Source organism: Coloeus monedula (genome assembly GCF_965178545.1).
Source record: "Coloeus monedula genome assembly, chromosome: 3".
Classification (NCBI taxonomy): Eukaryota; Metazoa; Chordata; class Aves; order Passeriformes; family Corvidae; genus Coloeus; species Coloeus monedula.
This window is the reverse complement of record NC_138783.1, coordinates 41,905,940-41,925,212: the sequence shown is the minus strand read 5'-3', so window position 1 is coordinate 41,925,212 and position 19,273 is coordinate 41,905,940. Positions and strand designations below refer to the sequence as shown.

At 35.8% G+C, this 19,273-nt stretch overlaps 1 protein-coding gene across 1 annotated transcript in view; it reads right to left on the bottom strand.

Annotated features, from left to right (window-relative positions):
- DYNC2H1 (dynein cytoplasmic 2 heavy chain 1) overlaps window positions 1-19,273 on the bottom strand; it is a gene marked incomplete at both ends in the record, with an annotated part of 155,079 nt that overhangs the window by 45,372 nt on the left and 90,434 nt on the right. Inside the window, 5 exons of the mRNA XM_082277385.1 lie at window positions 11,026-11,130; window positions 12,868-13,079; window positions 14,585-14,660; window positions 15,895-16,050; window positions 17,846-17,956. Of these exons, the coding sequence (XP_082133511.1) occupies window positions 11,026-11,130; window positions 12,868-13,079; window positions 14,585-14,660; window positions 15,895-16,050; window positions 17,846-17,956 (660 nt within the window). The remainder of the gene's footprint in view (window positions 1-11,025; window positions 11,131-12,867; window positions 13,080-14,584; window positions 14,661-15,894; window positions 16,051-17,845; window positions 17,957-19,273) is intronic.

Sequence of the window (19,273 nt, the reverse complement as noted above, 5' to 3'; positions counted from 1 at the left end):
TAAATATAAAATTCATGCTCTGAGTTCTGCTGAGCTAGATTGTGAAAGAGAAAATTGTGTCTGTTGACAAACACTCAAGAAGCTGCAGCTTGAAAAATAACCCCACACCACAGCCTACCTATTCTATACACAGTAGAAGTACTGCAGAGTCAGATGTATGACTGCAATATTGGGAGGACATACCCCAACTTTTCTTTATCTGACTTGGGTAATAACAGCCGAGGAGATTTGGTGTACAAACTCAAGCATGATCCAGCAATTTAAGAGTTGCCAATGTCCTCATACACCCTCCCCTACACCTTCTGTCTCTGTTGCTCTCAGAAACAAGGCAAAAAGCAGCACTGGAACCATATACCTGATCACAGTTCTAGTAAGACAGAGAGCAGTTTTAATCTAAGTAAAAGGATATGCAAGGAATAGTAGGAAGAGGTACAGAATCAGCCAGTGACTTGCTGAAAATAAGAGCACATCAGAAAGGAAAAAAAAAAAAAAAGAACCTAATGATAAAATGCTGTTTTACTGAAGTCAGTGAGATCACAGCAATTAGATTTAATGAGGCAAAATTTGCTTCATGTTTCCTGACCCTGGTTCATACCTTGTCTACTCTACTAGATTGCTCTACACATTCTTCATTATTAGTTTAACATTAATTTTAACTTGAGAAATACTCATCACATAATAAAAAATAGTTACAAAAAGGTAACTTTTTTCCTACAAAATTTCTCATTTTCAAGTACAGACAGAAGAGCAAGAGTATTTATTTTAAATAAATACTGTATTTAGTAGCTACACTAAGGCCCTATTACCTATTCCTTTTGACTTCTGATGGATCTCATTAAACAAATTATTGTTTTTCTTTAAGCAATCCCATCTATAAAAAGAACACATTCAGTGTGAGATTTCTGTGCTAGTATTAATTCCTGTGGAGTATTCAGTTGGGCAACATGCTTTTTGCCTGATTTTTTGAACTTGACATTGTTCAGATACCATAATTTTCTTAAGTCATCCTGATGTAATGTTAAATATGTGAATATGAATGTTAATATTAAATAACACTATGTGAATATTAATTTTCTATGTCAAGTTTCTGCTAGAACAACCTCTCAAGTTTTCAAATGATTCAGCTGCCATTCATGATGAGTATGAAATGTCATGGTATGAATCACAGAATGACAGAGTGGTTGGGGTTGGAAGGGGCCTCTAGAGATCATCTAGTGCAACCTCCCCACCAAAGTAGGTTCACCCAGAGCAGGCCACACAGCATCACCTCCAGACAGGTTTTCAGTATCTCCAGAAGAGGAGGTATTCAACCACATCCTCTCTGGCAGCCTGTTCCAGTGTTCTGTCACCCACACATTTAGGAAGTTCTCCCTCATATTCAGATGGAATATCCTATGATTCAGTTTGTGCCCACTGCCCCTTGTCCTGTCACTGGGCATCAGTGAAGATAGTCTGGCCCCAGCTTCTTGACACCCACCCTTAAGATATCTGTAAACATTGATAAAAATCCTCAGTCGTCCCTTCTCCAGGTGAAACAGATGCAACTCTCTCATAAGAGAGATGCTCCAGTCCCCCAATCATCACAGTTCTCCCCTGAGCCCTCTGCAGCAGCTCCTCATCTTTCTTGAACTGGGGAATCCAGCACTGGACACAGCACTCCAGATGTGCCTCACCAGGGCTGAGTAGAGGGGCAGGATCACCTCCCTCAACCTGCTGACAAAGCTCTTCCTAATGCACCCCAGGATCCCTCTGGCCTTCTTGGCTACTGCTGGCTCAGGGACAGCTTGTTGTCCATGAGGACCCCCAGGTCCTTCTCTGCAGAGCTGCTTTCTGGCAGGTCAGACCTCAGTCTGTGCTGGTGCCTGGGGTTACTCCTTCCCAGGTGCAGAACTCTGCATTTGCCTCTGTTGAACTGCATTAGGTTTCCCTCTGCCCAACTTCCCGGCCTGTCCAGGTCTTGTTGAACACCAGCACAGCCCTCTGGGGTATCAGTCACTCCTCCCACATGAAAATAAGTATGAATACAGGCACAGATCATTCCTAGGCATTTTTAATACTCTCTGTAACACTCTGCACTGTAGTTCTGTAAAAATCAAATTGATATTTATAGCAGTGATCTGCAAGATGAGATTTTTACTGAGTATGAGAAAAAAAACACACAAGCTTTATACTGTATCAAAGAAGTGCATCAACAATTTTTTCATGGGAATTACAGCTTACAAAATCTTAAATTAAGTGTTACCTTTTAGTCACAGAAGCCCTCTAAATACCATTATTTGCAACTGCGCATCTTTGTATTTCAAAATATATGTGAAAAAGCTGTATAATTGATGATGACTTCACTGCAGGAAATTTCTAAAGTGGTGGTTAACAGACAACATTGCAAATGCAGGCAGAAATTATTATTTAAATTTATATATATGTTGAGGATACCCGTGAAGTAAACTGCAGAGTAAATATTTTTGACTTAAGGAAATAAGACACTGGTTTAATACGCATAAGGGAGAGGGAAAATATGACACAGTATAGTAAGGAGAGAGAAAATTTGAGGCAGTAGAGTGGTCAGCACATTAATTTCAGTTGATTAAAAAGGGGAATAAAAGAATATTTTTGAATGAGCTTCAGAGCAAGTCCTCTCATTGTGCAGAAATGCCAGGATTTTTAGCAAAATGACTGAGTAAGCATGGAATATCTCTGTGGATTGAAAGGCAAAAAAAAAAGCAACACATAAAAAATATCAAGGACAGTGAAAGAACTGCTTGGGAAATTCAAGATGAAATTAGAAAAGCCAAAGCCCAGCTGGACATAAGACCAGCAGGAAACAATTAAGACAGGTTTCAACACATATGAAGAAGTTCAAAAAAACATGGGGCATTGGCTGAATGTAAGAGAATGTAAGTGAGGCATGGTACATAGAACCTGAAGTATTCTAAGGCCTCTGTGCATGGTGTAGGAAGCAAAGGAGCAGATAATAATGGGAGAGAAACAGTCCACACAAAGAACATGAACACACTCATACACTACCAGCTGTTGGCCAGTCACCAGTGGTTTTCCTGAGGCTCAGTAGTGGGGCAAATTCTGTTTAGTATCTTTACCAATGATCTTGATGAGGAGATCGAGTGCACTCTCAGCATGCTGGCAGACAGTGGGCAAGTAAAAGGTCAGTCTCACAAGCAAACTCTCTTCCATTAATGGGAACGATAGCCTTGCCTAAGGATGCACAGTGGTGGGAACCATTCACTTGCTTTAGCACTTGAATAAAATAAAGCTGGTAACAAACAAATGAAACTTGAAATGTGTTGGTCTTTACTGCCCTGGAAAATAAAACATGCAAAAAAATACATCCACTAACTAATAAAATTCCCTTTTTGTCTTTCAGACAAGCACTATAACTTGCATACTTTAAGATGCTTTAAATTTCACTTCCTCCCCCTGAACTTTTCAATTTTAAATTCAATACTTAGATATGAAATGCAAGTGTGACAACTATACTTACACTGTTACAATATTCAATGCAGAAATGGAAAACGCAACTATTTTCCAAATCCTGATATAATAAAAATCTAATTTTTCAAATAGTCCAGTTTTCAGTAGAAAAGAAACCTTCCTGTATTCTGCATAGGCAACAACCTCCTAGTTACAGCTGTTATCTTTAATCTCCTAAATGCTCATTAAAATGCTCACTATACAAGTTTTAGAAATGCTGCTGACATTATTACAAAGTTTGATCCAAAGTTCAATGGAAAGAAATAGGTAATTCCAAAAGGAGATTCACTCCTTTATTTTAGATGCCTATCTAAGACTGGCACAAATTATTCCCTGTAAATGCTTGTCTTTCCTTAATAACAAAAAAAAAAAAGGATGACTAGGTAAGAAGAGGTGGATAATATTCATATGATTGAAGCTAGTTGAGAAGTATTACACTGCGTTTCTTTTTTTAGTTTCAGCTGGGCTTTGAATTGGGCTTATCGTATTTTTCTATCACAGTACCTAAACATTTAAAAGAAAAATAAACTCATAAGAAATTATTCCAATATCAGTCAGGGGAATTTCAAGTGGCTTGAATCAATAAATACATCAGAAGTCTTTTCTAGTAGGATTTAAACCAAATATTCTCTAAGAGCTGAACTAAAAATCTGACGGAACCTCTCTGTGTATTTCAAAGATAAACTCTAATTCCACGGCATCTGTTTTTAAAATACCATTGACTTGTGGGAAATGTTAGAATAACACTAAGTAAAATATTTGGTATTAAAACAGGAGGTATTTTAAGAAATATTGAAACACTAACTGAAGATAAAATCAGTGAAGGAAACAGGATTTCACACATCTACATAATTCACTCCATGGCAGGTATGAATACGGTATTTTGGAGTTGGACTGTAATACACAGGGAGCCCAGATAACCATAAGATTAGGCACCTTACTCTGAGAAAAATCAAGCTTTGTTAGATGACTATCACTCTTAGAAAATATTTTTTCTGTTATATTAGTTTAGCTGCCAACATGTAGTGACTATCCAAAAAATTATGCCTGTACTGGTAAATAAAAGGGGAAGTTTGTGACTTCCAGCAAGAATGAAAAGGCTCCTTCTCCACCTGCAGATGTGCAATTGCAGAATAAGTAGAAACAGGTGAGGAGGGAAAAGTTCTATCAGCATGTGGGCTACTGGGGCCCAACACACGGATCAGAACCAGTGCCTTCAAGAGAAAGTGGCAGGTGACCACTGATGTGGGGGCCCAGGTGGTGCTCTCAGCAGTTCTGCTTGTGAATGGAATGGGACAGAACAGGGGAATGTTAACTTGGCTGCAAAGTGTGTGTCACCTCTGTGACAAACTGTGACAAATATCTGCCAGCAGGACCAGTTCTAGCAAGCAGAGCTTTAAACCAGGCTTATGAGGCAGTGATGACCACAATCCAAAGAAAAGGTGCTGGGCAGACAGTCAGGTAAAAGCACCTACAGTATAACCTGATGGGAAAGGTATTCCTGCAAATAGGTCAAACAGCAAGTCAGTCCTCTTGGCAATAATACAAAGCAGCACATTAAAGTCACAGGAATTGTTTGACTCCTTACAGTGCTTTCATGAATACCAGGTGGAATGCACAAAGAAATTAGTTAGATGGGGCAGAAAAGCAGAATCAACTATTATCAAAAGAGCTGAGATAAATATCTATGGTTAAAAGAAAAAGGAGCATCTCAAACCACTTATCTGCAACTGCTTTCAGTTAATAAAAATAATAGTGTTGCTAACTAGGAGAAGTGAGAGTCATTCTGGTCACTCACTCTGAGACAAAACAGGCAAAGACAAGCACGCAGCTTGAGAGAGATGTATCTGGGAAAATATTACCTTATATCCTCTGCCCTGTCACAGAAAATGCTAGATGGATTTGGATTCTATTTGAGTCTATAAAATTAGTATGTAAAAGGTTCTTAAAGCAAGTAACTTGGTTGCAAAATCTGAACCACCCAAACTGCAGAATATCACTGGCCTGGTTGAAAAGCAAATAAAATTACAAAGGACAAAATATAGGAGGATAAATACTTTCATCAAGTTCAGCTGAACAGTTAATATGTAGGTTATAAGTATTCAGAGGTCAAAATTTTTAATTTCTATATAAATTCTACAATTACATAATTTTATAGTGTTTCTTTGAAAATTTGGTAAGAAGCTACAATCTTTGGACTCTTCAGCAATTATTTTGTTTTGTAAAATAAAGTATTATATTACATTTCTGATGTCCTTAAGCTTTTTGAAGATGTATTGGATTGACCGTGGCTGGCCACCAGGTGCCCTCTAAAGCTGTTCTATCACTCCACTTCCCAGCTGGGCAGGGAAAAAAAAATGTAAAGAAAGGTTCATGGGTCGAGCTAAGGACAGGGAGAGATCACTCACCAGTCAGCATCACGAGCAAAACAGGCTTGAATTGCAGAAACGGATTTAATTTATTGCTAATCCAATCAGAGTAGGATAATGAGAAATAAATCTTCAAATCCCTTTTTGTCATATCTTATTTCTTCCTGGGATCAACTTAATTCCTGAATTCTCTACCCTATCCAACCCAAATAGTGCAGAGCGACAGAGAATGGGGGCTGTGGTCAGTTCATCACACATTGTCTCTTTCTCCTCACTCTCTTTCCCTGCTCCAGCATGGGGTCCCACTCACTTAAGACCTTACTCCATGAACTTTAAAAAGCAAGTTTCAATTATGCATGCACAATCAACCTTAGGAGGTCCTAAAAAGTTACTGCAAATCCACAGACTGGCCTTCCACTTGTGCCATCACTGGGATGGTGGACACAAAAGAATCAAGATGCTGTCCTAGTACAGAGAGACTGTAACTATCCTTCATCTTTGCATGATAATGTGAGAGACTGTACTCATTCATTTACGAAAATATCAAAAACGACCTATTCTTCAACCTTACTAAGACTTAACCTGTCTCCCATGATACTCCCTGTGAAGCATTAAAATGTGTAAAAGAATGCTGAATTCCTGAGGCAAGATATTTTTAGAATTATTAAACATAGTATTGTATACAGAAGTTAGCAATGAGCAAACCACATGCTAGACATATTCATTATCATTGGCAGTCATATTTGAAGTCTTGCACAACTTGCCAGTTACTGATTGGCTTTCTTCTCAAAGTAATTTACTGTATTATTGAAGAATGTTTAGATTACCCAGTCGACTGATCATATATAGCTACTACAAACAGGCTGTAGTCATTTGTATTCGGCAAGGTTTGTTGGGATCACTCAACACAGGCAGCTTTATGTGCTACACTCTCTGGAGTGCCTGCAATGACTATGTCTGCTGTGCAGAGAAGGGAGACAAAACAATAATGCCTCTGCATTTTCATTTCATCTTCCTAGGGGGGTTACTGGCATAAGTCATATTAGTTACATGTATGGTAAATCCTGCACAGAAAAGGATAGTCCTTACTGCTTTTTAAAGGTGTAAAAATACGTGCAGGCTTGTCTGTTTCAATGTAAAAATTCCATTTATCACATATGATACATTTTATTTTGATGATGACACTTATGTATAGTTCTGTTAAAATTATAATGAAGGAATGAAATTTGTTCATAAGAATTCATAAAAGCACAAAACTAAGAATAAGAGATGAGTACACTGGCACCAAAAGCCCACTTTGCAAGAAGGTTACTGGAGAAATATCTAAATTACAGACTCTTCTCATTGCACAGGATGCCTAAAGCCAACGTCCACACATTCTGATTGCTACAATCATTGGTTTAACACACTGGGAGACTGGACCACCTGAATACAGGCCAATATGCAGGCAAAATACAGTGCTTATCAGCTCAGGAGAAAGAAGCATGACTGTAACTAAGTGGTGAGGACTCTTGTGGAGTATGAGGAAACTGGAGTTGCAGATGTACAGAAAATCTCTATTGGTGTAAAACAGGTAGGATAAGGTATACTGACTCCTGCAGCTGCACTGCAAGTGGAGGTTTTTTTATTTTAATGCACTATTGTGCAAAGAGAAACAGCAAGAGACGTGAGATTGTTATGACCATATTCAACATAGGAGATGTGTCAAAGGCTTGCTCAAACATCAGGTGAGGCAGAACCAAAGAGACACAGTGAACTCTAGAAATCCAGCCTCTAAAAATTTACTTATCCTTACCTATGTAGAGCAACTAAGCACAAAATTCAGAAAAAAAATCTAATTCATGTTTCTAAAAATATCATGTGTTTTTAAGTAAAATGTTTTCTTTAAAAAAAAAAAAAAAAGGCTTTTCCCAGTATGGATTTAATATTAATATTCTCTGAATCACACCACAGAACATTGGAAGACATAATTTCTAAAATTTCAATTAGTAATTGCCAATGTAAAAATAATACTGGTAGCAATATTCAGCTTTTAAATTAGGAAAGCTGCGAATACAGTCATCACTTGTAAAATTTCTGAAAAAAGTCCCTTTCTTCTTATTGCTGTTTTAGGTTGACCCAAACACAAGCAATGCGTAGATTACAAAAGAGATATCTGCATGACTGCAAAACGCCACACTGTGCTGCAGCCTATTTCTACTACAGTACAGTGTGTTGCTGCAGCAACACAAACTATCACTTCTAGGCATGAAAAATTAATCATATTCATAGAAAGTCTACAGAATCAGTGAAGTAGTGGATGTGGTATTGCCTTTTGCCTTTCTGGTCCTAGAGACATGGTGGCTGAGCTGGTAGCAACTGATTTCTGACTACCCTTGTTCATCCACCTTTGCTTTGCTTTAGCTTGGTAATGGATTTCTGAGAAACACTCCTGTAGGAAAACAATCATTCAATTTCCAGCTGTGAACCATGGGATCACCTATGGATCTGAAACAGCTGCCAAACTGTCAGAAATGGAAAAGGAGTAGGATTCACAGGGAGGGAGAAGCACAGTTTAAGGAAAATCTCATGTTTCTGTTACTTAAACTGCCTAAGACTTAAAGAAATATCGCAAAATACTATTGGAAGGGTGAGAAAATATTTCCTATGACAAAAAAAACATCTCACAGAATTTTAACTACAGCAGTCTCACATATTCAAGACTATAATCCACAGTTTATAGCTTAGAATCAATGCTATGGCAGACCAGTTCAGCAGAGTGAGTTTACATGCAAATGCACTCATTATCTATTTCCCTTCACACAGAAACTCTGAGTATATTCTGATTCTCAAATATTAGGATTTTTAACAACTGCAGCTTTTAATAGGTTGTGCAAGTACAGCTGAAATAAAAAAAATAAGCAGCAGTCTACAGTGAATCTGAGAGAAACAAAAGCATCTATATGGCTGTTTATATAAATGATTTTAAGACAAAACCAAAGACAGCTACATTGAATCTCGGAGCATGTATTAGCTTTGTAAGAGACAAGTTCTTGAGTTCATCCTATTACCTCAGGCACCTTCATCCTACTGATTTGTTTTACATATCTTTATATTTTCATGTTCTAGAGAAACCACAAATAGATTGACAATACAGCTATGGATTTAAGTGAATAGATGTATTTTAAAAAGTTTACAGTACTATATTTGATAGGCAACAAATGCAATATGCAAATGCCTTTTTTTTTCAGCAGATCAGAGGTCTTATATCAATAGAAAATTTCTGCTTGGAGGTCTTTTTAAGTGACTGTAAGCAAACAATTAGATACTTTTTTAAAAAACTGTAATTCTTAGTCTTGAACTTATTGGAAATTCCAGTTATAGGGAACTTCCAACAGATTTTGCCAAGAAAGGTTGGGCGAGATTATCACTGAAGTTTCTTCCAACCTATGATTCTATGATTTAATTTTTTCCCTCTATAACTTGTCCATACATAAAACAGCATGCTAAGGCTGTGCAGAAAATTAAAGAGAGCCTTGATATACAGATCTTGATGCAAGATTCTCGAATCCATCAACTTTCACGTTATCTGACACTACTAATTTACCAGTCAAATAAACTATGTTAGTAAGTATTTAAAAGATTTGTACTGTTTAACTGCACTTATACAGTAACTGTGTGCTCTCATCCAGACTTCACTGAAAAGCAATGAAAGAAAAATACAGAACAAAGAATTTAAGTTTTGCTTCGAAGTCCTGAACTTTCTCCATATTTGATCTAAAAGGTATTAGAATGACCAGCAGACCTGAATAAACAAAAGGTGAACTTTCACCTGCCTATGAGTATTACTGAATTTCAACTCAGGCTGAGGTACAGCCACTTCTTAGTCAAACTACTCCCTTGACTCTAGGCTCTAGGAGCTCAATTCAGTTGTTACACATAGTGACATGAAAATGTTACAGATAGACAAATAGGACATAGGACCCCCAGACCAATACCCTACTGGATCAGGGTGTTCAAGAAGTGGGAATCAGTTGCTTAAACAATGGCTTCTAGTGCCATTTTGCCCTGAATTCCAGTTGCTGGCCCAGTAGAGCATGTATATTCACTCAGGTCCTGCATTGTATTTGACACTTCCTAGTAGATGTCTTAAATGCACCAGGACATCTCCAGATTTATACAAGATACCAATTTTTAAGCAACTGAATTGACACCTAAGAGAACTGACACAATACTAGCAATGAAAAGCTTTGTCCAAAGAACCAAACATATTGGTAATGAAGACATATGGAATTCAAATCACTCCATCTTTTCCCTTCACAGACTGACAAAAAAGAAGTAATGAGGAGAACAAGGGACATTCAGAATTTCTGGGCTCCCCCAAAGGTAAGAAGGAAAGCTGCCCTAGCTGGGTCCTTAGCAGTACTCAGGATAATGAGTGACCCATGTCACTCACACAAGCTGCAATTTCTACACACAACTCTTAAAGAGGTAAAAAATGTTTAATCATTGCCTGTTATTCCAACACTAAGATCAATGCACTCTCACACACTAAATACATATTCAAATCTGGACTAGACTGCAATTAAATTATAGTGGAGAACTCTTGACTATTATAAAGCCATGCCAAATCTTACAGTTAAATCAATAAAGGAAATCTATCAAATCAGTGAATTTTTAAATTAAGACCTACAGCACCCTCGAACTTCCTTTTCATTACAACGGGAATTTCATTATGACATGCCTAAGTAGTTATAAGCTATTCTTCTGAGAATAACATTTTTTTAAAAAAAACACATTTCTAATTGGAATGATGGAATTTTTTGACTAATTGGAAGAATTCTGGAATTTGTGGAAGAATTCTTCAGAATTTCTCTTCCAGCAAAATCAAAAAATCTTACCCATATTCTATGTGTAAAACTATCGTACCACTCTTCATTGTAAAGCGAATTATACTGTTGGAAACCTTCTCAATAAGTATTTGTTTATATAAGTTCTAAATGAATGCTCTTGTAACTAAAGATTAAATGTTACTATATAAAAATACTCTACAGATAAAAGTCAACACATTAAAAAACCACAACCATTTACTCTTTCTTACGGAAACTGCATTTATGAACAGGTGGTTGGGTTCTTCAGCTTATAATGGCCCCAGAAAAGACTAGAAGTCAATGAAAAATGCTAAAGTTACCTGGGAACTGATCATACGCTGTGATGAACGAGCAATATTAGCTGGGAGGCCAAAAAAGTCAGGTTTATCATCTTCTGGAAGGCTTTCAATAATATTACGATAATCCTGCATAAGAAGAAAAAAATAGACATAGCAGAGGGAACTTTTTATTCTGCTCATGAAAATTAACAGCATATGCTGAAAAGAATTTCATTAGGTGCAGAGCACAACACAAAGACTAAAATAAGTATACAAGACGTGGCATATTATGGTAATCTTATTTATAGACCTCTTCATTTTATTTATCAGAAACTATCTTCTTTCATATAACTCTAAAAAAGCATAAAGCAATTCTGGTTACAGTAATGCTATCAAAGGAAAACAAAAATATGCCAAGACTATCCCTAGAAAGTAGGTACAATACTTCTTCTGAAAACTTAAAGGCAAGAGTAATGACAAAATAAAAAACCAAAAATACTTTGGAATTCTAAAACAAGTATAATACATGTTAATAAAATTAAGAGCACTCACTTCTATTTAAATCTAGGAAGATATTATCACTCAAAGAAAGGGAAATAGTTTAGGTAAAAATAGGTTTGCATAATCACTGGAGATGTGGAATAGCAGCAATAGCGGTTGCAGTGTAATAGTCACTAGTGATGCTCTCTTGCACAAAACAGAAAGAGGCCTTGCAGACTAAGGTAGGCTAATGGTGTTGGACATCTTTTTTATTGTGATTTAAAGGCAAAAATATTTACTGTCTGGAAGTCTGGCTGCACTCTGTTGTGTATGTGTCACATGCATTTTGTCTTTGCTAGCAGGAGCATGTGCTGGATAGGCACAACTCACTTTAATGTGGAATCTCACTTCAGAGGCAACAACAGCAGCAGAACTCTACACCAAACACTGAGGAAACACTAACTGAAGACATGAAACTATAAATTCTTACATAAATAATCACACAATATAGCGAGAGATATTAAATGCTGGGCAGGCTAGAAAAAAAGGTTCATCTACTTGAACATATTATCTACAAGAAGAGAGACCAGCCTGGTTTGTTCATTCCTTCTCTCTTTATGATGCTAACTCAGAACATCTATAGCAAATAAAAAATAACTTTCATATTAAAGTAATAAAAAAACCCCAAATCAAATCAAGCCTAAGCACTCAGAATCCAGGTAAAGAATGCCAAATGACAGCAATTTACTTTAACTGAGATAATACTATTTACATAATTTCATATTAGAGGTCTACTATGGAGTCTTCCGTTAAAATGCAAGTGAATCTTAATCACAGTAAAACCAAGAATTACATTGTGAAAGGACAGGGAGAGATCAGTTGTTTAGACTGTTGGAATTCCCTCTCATTTACACTTCTACTGAAGGAGAATCAGAATCCATATTTATCACCAAATAAAATGTCATATACCCTCCATGGCCTGTCAGCAGATTGTCAGAATGTTGATATATTTTGGAAACAGGGAGGTATATTTAGATTTTCCTATTTCATTCAGAAGTTGCAGGAATATTTAGCAGTCTTTAAAAAACTACTGCTACATTAATATACTAACTATATAAAACAATATAACTAAAAATATAATTATATCCTTGGCATAAATTAACTCAATTTCTTTTACTGATTTCTTCATATGTAGGCTGCTCTGCACCACAGTCCAATCAGATATAATAAAAAAAAAAAAGAGTGAATGAACTGACAAGAATTAATGCTCCACAAAAAAGAGCTAATTTTCTGAAGAAACAGAGGTATCCTTTGGATTGCAACTTCAGTTTTCTTTGTGGAAATATTTCAAAAACAGTTCTTGAAAATAAATTATTTATTAGGTGGTAGAAGATGTATACCTACCAAAATACTGCAGGAATTTGGTAAAGAGATGGAACATGGGAAACTACTCATCTTCTTGCCTCTGGCATTTAAACTGCCAATGATTCGTGAATTGAAAAGCTGCTCCAAGTAGGACCGAAGAACCCTCATATCGAAGGAATTATCTACACGGCCTCCATAAATTGCATTTTCAAACAAGCCATGAACAAATTCCCACTGAAAATCTTTGGAACCTATGAATTAATTCATTAACATTAGTTTTGTAACACGGGACAGCACTGCATTATAAGCATTTCTTCTTGTCACTGCAGTTCTTCAGGGAAATAAAAAGAAATTAATACATCAAATAATTAATTTTTAATTGTTCTTCTATATGACCAAATAGCAAAAGCTGCAGAAACTTGGAAAGAGTTTGTAAATATATGTCATTGATAATATGAACACTTACTGTGTTGCAAATGAATTATTAGAAATTTTACTTTAGCCGTCAAGTGCTTTTTGAACCAATTGGTTTTATTATTTATTTATTAAAAATAATTTATTTATTGATTAGAAATTATTTTTATTTATTTATTAGAAATTATGTTATTAAAACTTCAATTTTGTGCTCCTTTGTCATAAATAAAATTGTATACACTATTTTCTACCATGGTACTATCTGATCTCATAAAATAAACTGACTGATGAAACCAAAAGCAGATCATGCTCCAAATAAGTAAGACTGGTGGAAATGTCATCCTTTCAAACACAAAGAGGTCCAGGATAGATACTCTGCAAATCATTATAAATCACACAACACAGCACATAAATTTAAGCGTGCTACTAATAGTTTCCTGATGTTGCATTAGATTACTCTGACCTAACTATACCCCACAAGTTCAAAATGTCTTATTTTTCTTCCATTCTATCACAGTTGCCCAAAATAACTACATGGGACAATTATATCCTATAGCTTTCATGTGCAGGTAAAAGCTTGGCCAGAAAGGTAATCCTTAAAGTTCTTTGGAAGACGGAAGTGGCAATTACTTTAAGAGGGGGTTTACTGGTGGTGACTGTTGTTTCCTAATGCTTCAATCATTCCTTTGTAAGAAAAGATATTTTCACAGTAATAATTAATGATTATCATTGACAGTTAATGATTCAATCTCTTTACATCACTGTGTGGTTCAAGTCTGCACAACTAAGGTCTAATTCCAGAAGTATTAATCATCCACAAATCCCATTTGAGTCAACGACTGTAACTTATCTCTACGCATCAGTTCCTAACTTTACTTTGAAATTGTACAAAATGCAAAGAGTTGAAGCAAATTACCTTCAACATATTAAATAATATTAGAAATTCCTATGCTGGATAACAGAATAATGAAGTGGAGTCTGTCTGATACTGAGTGTCAATATGAAGAATTCTTTAATAATTCATATTCAATTCATTTATACAATATTTTGGGGAACTCACACTGGGAAGGAATGGAGACACAAGATTTCATCTTACAGGCTGCCTGTATCTCCAATTTGTTCCTCTGGACTCAAGAAGCTGAGCAGAATACTCCTTGGGCACCAAGAATTTTTGATTTACCCAACCACCCAAAAATGGATTTATGATTCACCCTGTTTTTCTAGTTTTGCTTACTGGTAATGAGCTCTACAGCATCTCCTCTCTTATATGAATGTTGTAGAAAGATAAAGCTCCTACATGCAACATCCCAACTAATGGGACTTTCCTTAAGAAGTGACTTACCCTCAAAGAGTCTATCAATAATGTCAAAACCAGCACGGAGATCAGACAAAGAAAATTCATAGAACTTGGTCCAACCCTACCATGAAAAGAAATCCAAACAATTTAATTAGTCACACAGTGATGATCATGAAGTAAAATACAAGCACCATGTGGTTACTGAATGCTGTATAATATACTTAATGAAAAAAGAAACAACCTGTGTCCATTAAGTGCATTTTTTGAAATAGTCAGTAGTAGTAGTATAAAAAAAATTCAGTTGTAACAGTGCATTTAATTTTATATACTCACATAAACCAGAATCCACTGAGTATAAAAATGTAAACTTAAGGTTATTTTATTTTCTATCAGTATTTACTTCAACTAAAACTCGCTAACATCTGTGACTAGATCATGAACTGAATTACCATTTTGTTTCTGAGGGCCTCTTTGTATTTCAGTATACAGACAGTATTTTCATAAATAGGACTGACTCTTCAAACATAGTCTTTAATATACTCCGGTGCCAAAGAACGTGAATTTGAACAAGAACAAAGGAGAATTCACGTGCCAGTTTAATACTTCAAATATCTTCACCCATTGTACTACTTGAACACAATATTCAAAAGCCCGTTACTGCAAAAGGTAAACAACCTTAAAAATATCACAGAGTCAAAACTAGCAAAAAAACTCTCCAACATTCCAGGCTCGGCCAGATCAAATCCTTCAGATGACAGTGTAACTTCATATCGAGTCTAAATAGAATAAAATAAACCAGACATAGAGCAGTTTGCTGTTTGGTGGGTTTTTTGGTCTGTTTAATTTAAGCACCCGCAGCCAGAAAAAAATGTTCAGTTTAATTAAAAATTTAGCTAAAGAAGAAACACATCTCTGAAAATCATTATAATCCGCACAAGAAATTAACGATTTCCCTTGCTCTTCCTTCTCCTTGAAGGAGTTTGTATGAAAAAAGAGTAGACAGTGTCATCTCCTTCCCCCAGTGTCTCTTTTCACACATCTTCCATTTGCTCTCCCAAGTAAACAGGATTCACAGAATCTTTTCCATGGGACCCCACTTCTGCATCAGTATCACTTAGTACATGAATCACAAAATAACCCCATGCAGGCAGGAGCAATTTTCAGAGGGACAGGAACTGAGGTTACCAAGATCTTATTTTGCAATGAATTCAGAGACAATAAAGACAGGCACCAGAAATATCCAAGTTTTTCTCATTTCTGAATATGACCCAACATATACGTGATGAAAAATGCTTCCAAGTACAAGAGCTAATAAATGGGGTAAATTTTTTAAAAGATAGCAAATAAAATATTACCTGAGGGATGTAATTTCTTCTTTCTTGGCATACAGCATGAAACCATGCTAAACAAAAGAGAGAATGTGCTCTAGACAGATTTCCCTTTTTGTTGATTTGCTCTGGTGTCCAAGATTCATAAGTTCGCAAAAGATTTTTTTTGAGGCCTGGGGGTGCCTGTATTGGAAGGAAAAACACTGTTCTAGACAGAAAACCTGACATTTTTATGTGCTAGTTTCTTAAATTATAACCTAGAATTTGTAACTTAATGAAATGACAAACAGTACTTAATAGAATAGAATTTAACAAGAAAAGAAAATGTTTGTAATAAATGGCCTAACAACAGAATGATTCTATACTGAAAATAACTTCAACATACTGAAGGAAATGGTAACCAGGTTACCAGGACCAACTGACAGGACTGTACTACACTAAAAGAACCTAGTGAAAGAATAGTACTCTACCAAAATATATCAGCATAAAGTAAATTCAGCTGTTTTCAAACAAAAGAACTTTTTTTCTGATTTTACAAGCTCAACTACCAACGACTTCTGTGTTGTGGTGAATGTCAAATCGCCTTATGCCATCGCCACACTCTGTTAGTTAGCATATAGCTATGGTATATAAGAATGACAAAATGCCAGTTCTCTGATTTAGTGGTAGGTAATGATCACAACCACTAGAAATAACTGCATTTAAGGTGTATATAGTAATTGAAATTACAGTGCTTAAAAGTAAAAACAACTGGATACTCAGCCATTCTCAAATTATTTGCAAATCTGAAGACAAATATAAATATTAAGATATTTAAATTACAATTCTGTCTTTCTAAGAATGTTCTTTGTTCTTTCTTTTTAAAAATGGCTGTTAGTGGTTCCATAAGATTACCATAGTTGGTTCTGACAAATACCTGCAAAACACTGTAGTAATTTCACTTTTTTTTTATAATGTCTGTATCTTCATTGGAAACATGCTACATACACTGGTACATACTATAACCATAAAATAATCAAATATCATTTTCCAAGTCATTGCCTATCATCGTTCTTTCATGATAACAAAATATTTACTACAACTGGAAAGGAAACAAAATTACTTAGAATATTGCATTTGTGCAAAGTTCCAATTATTCCGAAAATAGTGGGATGAGTAAGACAGTCCTGCAATTTCTGTACCATTGAAGACCTCAATATAAGCAAGAGTGTACTCAAATATAAAATACCTGTAGCCAATATAAAAGTATAACAATTTTGGCTTCTTGAAAGTCAGCAACATTGGACTATAAAAGGTGAGAGTTTCTTGGATTAGCTGAAGGCAAAATCTCCACACTCCATCATGAATGGAAGAGTTAGGAGCACTCCAGTTAATGATTTTCATACTGGACATTACTGCTTAAGTGCATTCATGATTAGACTACTTTCCAGTCAGCTGGAGGAACATGGTCCCAGTTATTCCTTAAGCTGAGCCATTTCGAATGCAAAGCTCTCAAATTTGAGTAAAGGCTTTTAACTGTATGTTCTGATGTATAGGAGGAGAGCCATTTTTGTTGAAAGGATCCAGTGAATATAAAGCTACATGGCCAAAAACAAAAACAAGGAAGAGAAAGTGGGATTCCGTGATCTTCAGATGAGGATATTCATCAAGAAGGAGAAATTCCTTGTTTTGCATCCATGTAACAACACCTGTGTAGATTTCTGGTTTTAAGAAAAACTGATTAAATGCACAGAAGTATTTGGAGCACAAAACAGATCAATTACTTCTCCTATGTAAACTTATTTTCAGTTCATACTTTCAACTGGGAAAAGCATATAGGAAAAAAATCATCTTTCATGGTAAACTCATTTTATTTTTTGTACTACATGTAATTGAAATGTAAGATACAACCAGTTTTTCTATCTAAACATATAGTTTGCTATACATCAAGGTTCATTCACTGTAAGAACCTAATAAAAGCTTTCCAAACAGATCTTACTTCATAGGTTATTTTCAGACTTGATTGAAGCAAAATTGGAGTAAATTTTGGATGAACTTCAGTAGTAAGCCAAAGACGGAAGTTTGGTTGAGGACGTAACGTATTCAGTTCCTATGAAAGAGATGTTATATACTGAAATAGGCTTTGAAGTGATTGGAGTTTTTTATATATAGAACATTATTTACAAAATTACATCCTGGATTGAAAGTTTTATCTAAAACTTTTTATTAGAAAGGTTTATCTAAAAAATCTGTAGTTGTTTATAAACATAAGGTTATAGTTCAAGATGTGTTGCCTCTGCACATTCTGTATCATTGCTGTGCTCAAATTTGAAATTCATCCTAGCTGTGCCAGAGTATTTGCCCCTTTCCCTTAGATACTTAATTCAGGACATAAAAATATAGAGCAGTTCTTTACTTCTTTTAAGTACAAAAACACCAGAAGGCTACATCAAAAATGATGAAGGCTTGCAATGTGGACTGCATATCAACAACAGATCTCAATGACTTTCCATACCAGTACAGCTATATTAATTTCTTTTTCTTCAAGTGTTTGCTGTATGGCCCCTTCATATATCATGATTCACAGAAAATTGAAGATTGGAAAATTGAGTTCTAAGAGAAATACTGCCAAAAGTTATTTCACACATGAAGGCTTCACAAAAATATATACTAATTGAATATATGGAAACACACTGCTGGTACTTTACGCTCAGCTGAAACCCATATTCTTCAACTACGATTGAAGACAGCAAAGTTGCCTGACAAGTGGTTCCAGAACAATGTCAAGAGTTTTATGTATCTGTTAGAAGAAACATAGCTCAAAAAACTCTTAAAAGATTTTCTCACAATCCATTCATCTCTAGAGCATAATTATCATTTTGTTTTCAGTGTTTTTAGTAAAGAAAAAATCTGAAAAAACAGTATCAGTTCATTCAGCTATTTAAGCAAAATGATAACTCTAACATAGAATTACAGAATTGTGGAGCTTGGAAGGAACCACCAGAGACTGCCCAGTCCAACTCTGTGCTCAAAGCAGAGCCAGATACAAGTTGCCCAGACCTGTAGCCAGTCAGGTTTCCAGTATCTCCAAGGATGGAGACTCTGCAGGCTTTCTGGGCAACCTGTTCAACTGTTTGACCACCGTCACATTAAAATAAGTTTTACCATAAATTTAAATAGCATTTCCTGTATTTTAGATTGTGGCCATGTGATGCCATGAAGATTTTTGCCTTTTCTTTTATACCCCTGTTATACCTTTTACAACTTCTGTATTCTTAGTGCTTTTTGCCTACATTCTTGGACTTGTTTGTCAAGCTAAGAGACTAAACATTTTAGAAGCTTTATAATTAGGGATTAGTGTGCCTCAGACCCCAAGGTCCTCTCCAGAACGTAAGATAGAACCATCCAGGGGAAGGTTCCTCGGGGA